At 48.9% G+C, this 5,221-nt stretch overlaps 1 protein-coding gene across 1 annotated transcript in view; it reads right to left on the bottom strand.

Annotated features, from left to right (window-relative positions):
• CNNM1 (cyclin and CBS domain divalent metal cation transport mediator 1) overlaps window positions 1-5,221 on the bottom strand; it is an 85,861-nt gene that overhangs the window by 32,253 nt on the left and 48,387 nt on the right. The window contains 3 exon segments of the mRNA XM_027775282.1: window positions 252-299; window positions 715-814; window positions 4,091-4,260. Coding sequence (XP_027631083.1) covers window positions 252-299; window positions 715-814; window positions 4,091-4,260 — 318 coding nt within the window.

Here is a 5,221-nt window from a genome sequence, read left to right as displayed (position 1 = left end):
CCCCACTGTCACCATTCATCACTTGTGTGTGAGCAGAGACGCTGCAGAAAACATTCCGGACATACAGACCCTAAGCCCCTGTGGTCTGCAGGTACCTGGCAGGAAGGACAGTTCCTGGCAGAGCATTATAAAGAGGCTGCCAGATTTGCTTTAGCCCAGCCCAGCCTCACAGTGCTTGGTCCAGGTCCCCAGAGTGGGCCGAGGCAGGACCACGATGGGGAGGACGAGGAAGGGGTTTGAGAGATACATACGAAAGACGGAGGATCCAGCCAGACTCCCAACCTTCCGCACGTCATTATCTACGAACAGAAGGAGGTCGTGGGTTTCACTGGCAATTCAGGAAAAATACCTTCTTACGGGGATAGTCCCCCTTCCACCCCACCCCCGTCACCAATTAACTGTAAAAACCAGGCAGTAAGAAACAAGTGTAAAAAGCAAAGCAAGCTTGTCTTTCCATGTTGAAAAATACCATTCTCCATCCATAACACTTGATATTGTGATTCCTTTTTCCAGTTTGTTTCTTTAAGCATAAACTTAGAATGGAAAGTGATTCTTAGGCCCATTTTGCAGAGGAGATACTAAAGCCAAGGAAGTTAAGTGGCTCGCTGAGGGTTCCTAACAGGAGTCCAAAGAGGAGTCAAGACATGCCCAGGGGCTTTTTCTACAACATGCTGTTGCTTCCCCAGTACGCTGTGGCTTTGGGAGCTGGAATACCTGAGCAAGCAGTAGTCATGATGGCTGGGACGCCATAGTAGGTAAAGGCTCCATTCTCAAAGCGAAGGCCTTCCTTCCCAACCTCCACCTCCACTTTACCCTGGAGAGAGAAGGACGGGTGCCATGAACACTTCACATTCTAGAACTGACCGGACCCTGAGCACTTCTGCTCGTTTACCATTAGGACTCACGCTCTTATCACAGGGGAATGAGAATCCTGTCCAGATTTACATTTCAGAAATAGTGCCTCCAACTCTGGTAGTTATTTGCAGTAAATCACTGCTTCGTTGCTCATAAAGCAGTGTCCAGTCACAGATAACCATGTGTTTGTTGCAGGCCTTAAGGATCTTTTCCTGATGCAAGTCCAAGCACCGGCCAATTCAGGTCCTGTAAACTGCCCCGTGGGGTTAGTCTGAGATGGAGCCCATTCTGAATTAGGCTCAGATAAAAATTTAATTCCATGCAAAGCTTGTTTAATTCACCACCATACTACTGAAGGCTCATGAGTCAGGGACAGGGTCATCTGTGGGCCTGATGTGTGATGTGCATGGATTTTCATTCAGTCAGCCCCACAACCCTATGAGGTCCAAACCATTTTACTCCTAGCTTACAGAGGAATCAATTTTGAGGCTCAGGAAGGTTAAACAACTTGGTCAAGGTTAGTTAGAAAATTGCAGCACTAGAATTTTTAAAAATTTGCCTGAGGGTGTGTGCACCTGCCAGAGAGAGACGGAGAGAAAGAAAAAGAGGGAGAAAGTATCCCCTCTCCCCCATGGGGAATGGTCATGCCACAGTCCCTTCTCCTCCCATTCTCTTTCAAGATTCGGGACATGTGTGCACACATGCCTGGCATGTTTTAATTAATTAATTTTCAAAATTTTACTTTATTTATTATTTTTATATTATTGATTTAAATTTGACCAGAGAGGGACAGAGTCAGAGAGCGAGAGAAAGTGAGAAAGCAAGTCGCCAGGTCCAGGATTGAACCGCCGTCGGCTATGTGGGTGTTGAGCCCCCTTAGCCACCATGCCATCTGCTGGCCCCCTCTGCATGTTTTTCAAGGCACCAGCTCCAGGATTTGAACCGCGGGATCTGGCCCCTTTACCCCATGCCACTGGTTAGCTCAGCAACCCTGGGATTTTAAAGCCAGAGGCAATTCCTGAGCCTATCCTCTTACTACATTTTATCCCTTCCACCTTTTACCTTAAAACTGCCAAGTTTACATTAAGCATAAGGCAGTAAATTACGCTATGTAAAATTATGCTATATAAACAATGTAACGGGATCCTTCTTGAATTACAATCGTAAAGAATGTGACTCTGTTTTTGGAGCTGAGAGGTCTTTTTATTGAGGTTATTTGGAAGGATATGTGTGGGGCAAATTAGTGTCAAAGCAGAGGCCAGAGAAGAACTGTAACAAAGAAAGCCATTTCTAAGTTAATGTGGGTTTAGTCAAGATGCTGAAACAATCAGAGTTAAAAAACAGACGCTTTTTTTGCCAGAGGTCACACAGTCCCTCTGGTGCTTGCCAGAGAAAGACAAAGAGAAACAGTGCCCCCAAATGGGGCGTGGTCATGCCACAGTCAATGCTCTTCCATTTCTCCATCCTGTCAGGATTTGGGGCATGCACGCACACATGCCTGGTGTGTTTTTCAAGCTGTTGGGGCCAGGATTTGAATAACATGGTCAGTCATGTGGGTTTCGGCTTAATCACGGGACCACAGGGCTGGACCAACTTTTTAAAAAATTTCTTTATTTACTGAAGGGAGGGTCTTGCCATGTAGTCATCCTTCCCCCAGCCTCCCAGACAACTGGGATCACAGGCATGCCCATGGGCGGCCTCTGCACATTCAGGCCAACCCGGGATCCAAAACTGTCCTTCCCAAATGACTTCAGTGTCATGCCGTGGTGCCTGACCACCTCCACCACAGTGACTCTGACACTCATTTAAGATAGGCCTCTCTTGGGACCAGCAGATGATATAATGGCTATGTCGCAGGACTCCCACGTAGTTGACCATGGTTCGAGTCCCAGACCCGGTGGCTTAAACTCACACCTGGCATGTGTGCGTGCCCAAGATCCCGAGAGGAGAATGGAGGAGAAGGGATTGTGATGAGGGGTGATTTCTCACTTTCTGTCTCTCTGTCTCTCTGGTGAGCACGCATGCCCTATAGCAAAAACCCCTCCAGAAAAGAAACAAAGAAGAAGACAGGCCTCTCTGGCACCCGGCAGAAGGTGATCATACTTATGTGAGTGCTGGGACCTGAGGCACTTCTTTCACTTGGTCATGTTTTCCTTTTCTGGAACTCAGGGAGGGGGAAGATTCGAGGGACAGACTGCAAGGCAGCATGGCAGAGAACGAATGTGCTGGATGTGGCTCCAGAGAACAGAGCAGGGACCAGTGTGAATCAGAGATGGTGAGGTTTCAGCCTGACAGAGCAAGGGTTAAAACAAGAATCAGTTAAAGGAGGCAGAGGACAGTTTCGTGTCAGGGGATGTTGAAGCAGAGAGGAGGTGGTGTTAGGAATTCCATAGAGCAGCAGGTTTGGAAATTCAGAAGCAGAACCTCTCTACCAGAGGACTCAGCCCACCCAGACCCGGTGGCTTAAACTCACACCTGGCATGTGTGCGTGCCCAAGATCCCGAGAGGAGAATGGAGGAGAAGGGATTGTGATGAGGGGTGATTTCTCACTTTCTGTCTCTCTGTCTCTCTGGTGAGCACGCATGCCCTATAGCAAAAACCCCTCCAGAAAAGAAACAAAGAAGAAGACAGGCCTCTCTGGCACCCGGCAGAAGGTGATCATACTTATGTGAGTGCTGGGACCTGAGGCACTTCTTTCACTTGGTCATGTTTTCCTTTTCTGGAACTCAGGGAGGGGGAAGATTCGAGGGACAGACTGCAAGGCAGCATGGCAGAGAACGAATGTGCTGGATGTGGCTCCAGAGAACAGAGCAGGGACCAGTGTGAATCAGAGATGGTGAGGTTTCAGCCTGACAGAGCAAGGGTTAAAACAAGAATCAGTTAAAGGAGGCAGAGGACAGTTTCGTGTCAGGGGATGTTGAAGCAGAGAGGAGGTGGTGTTAGGAATTCCATAGAGCAGCAGGTTTGGAAATTCAGAAGCAGAACCTCTCTACCAGAGGACTCAGCCCACCCCACCCCGGGCACCACTGAGTGCTCAGACTAAACGCCATCCAAGATCCCACTGCTCCGAGGACACGGTCTTCCATGTCTAAGTCCCTCCTGTGGCTCATGCAGAGATGCCCACCCCAGGGGCCTTGTTCCCGAGGAACCTGGCACTGAGGGAGGCATGGCCAGCTTCCTCACTGGGGAAGTGGCCTCACCTCTGTCTCGGGAGGCCCCTGGCTCTCCTGCTCACCTGCAGAAGCAGCACGAAGTAGTCCACTGGGCGGCTGCGCTGGTACAGGTAGTGCTCCGGGGCCTTCTTGTTCTTCTCGTCAAACTTCAGCTCCTGGATCACGTTGGGATGCTTCAAGAGCCGGAGCAGGATCTTTTCCGAAAGGTACAGAGACTTAAACGGCTCTACTTCTAGGGGAGAGTGAAGGCCGGCAGGAATCAGCACCTCTCGCCCTGCCTATCCCAGCAATGGCAGCCGGGAGTGGTCAGGGTGGGCACAGCTGGGATGCGCCTGGAGCCACCCCAGGCACGCTCCTGGGCACCAGACTGGCCCAGCGTCCTTGAGTCCTTTGGAGTGGGGTTCTTAACCCATGGGTGTGTTTCAGGACCTCCTGCGTGCCCTCTGGGGAATGTGTGTTCTACCCTGGCTTCTCTGCAGAAACAGGCCACCATTTTGGAAATGTCACTTTTGTTAATCATTCCTTTGATTTGATTTGACTTTCAGTTGGGCATGGGCAACTGAGCAATGGGAACAACGAAGACCTGAATGAGATACAGAGAACTGAACCTGGTCTATCCGTACGGCACGTATCTGTTGAATAAATGAAACCCCAATTTAATAGAGACAGATAATTATGTAGAGGATGGGTATCAGTAAAGTGAAGCATCACTGCGCCATTGAAAAATACGAACATTTGTTCTATGTTCAGATCGTCATATATGCTAGGATCTGAAGCTGGCACAGCTGCTTTGCTCTGGGAGATCAGACAACCAGTGGTTAAGAGAAATATCTTTGCAGAACTAGATAGCATATTGAAAACCCTACTTTAAATAAGCTCCAATTTAGAATTTCCTACTTTTCGGCACCTGCAACAGTGCTAGCACTCATTATATACCCAATAAATACGTGTTGGGGTAGTTAAATATTGACCTTGGTAATGGATGAGACCATCTGAGGTCAGCACATTAATTATGCATGGGGGACCCAGAAGGTTCCAAGACAAATGACCTTCTTTGCAAGAAGGAGTCTCTCTTTGGATCCACTCACCATTTTTCCTCTCTAAAGACTCCTAGATTTACGATCAATTTCTGCAGTTTGAGAACTCACTGCTCACAGGCCTCTGTGGACCCGGGGGGGGGGGGGTTTTTGGGG

The sequence above is a fragment of the Tupaia chinensis genome, unplaced genomic scaffold (genome assembly GCF_000334495.1).
Source record: "Tupaia chinensis unplaced genomic scaffold, TupChi_1.0 Scaffold000539_1, whole genome shotgun sequence".
In the NCBI taxonomy this organism is placed as follows: Eukaryota; Metazoa; Chordata; class Mammalia; order Scandentia; family Tupaiidae; genus Tupaia; species Tupaia belangeri.
Note: the sequence above shows the minus strand (reverse complement) of the source record. Positions and strands in the feature narration are given on the sequence as shown.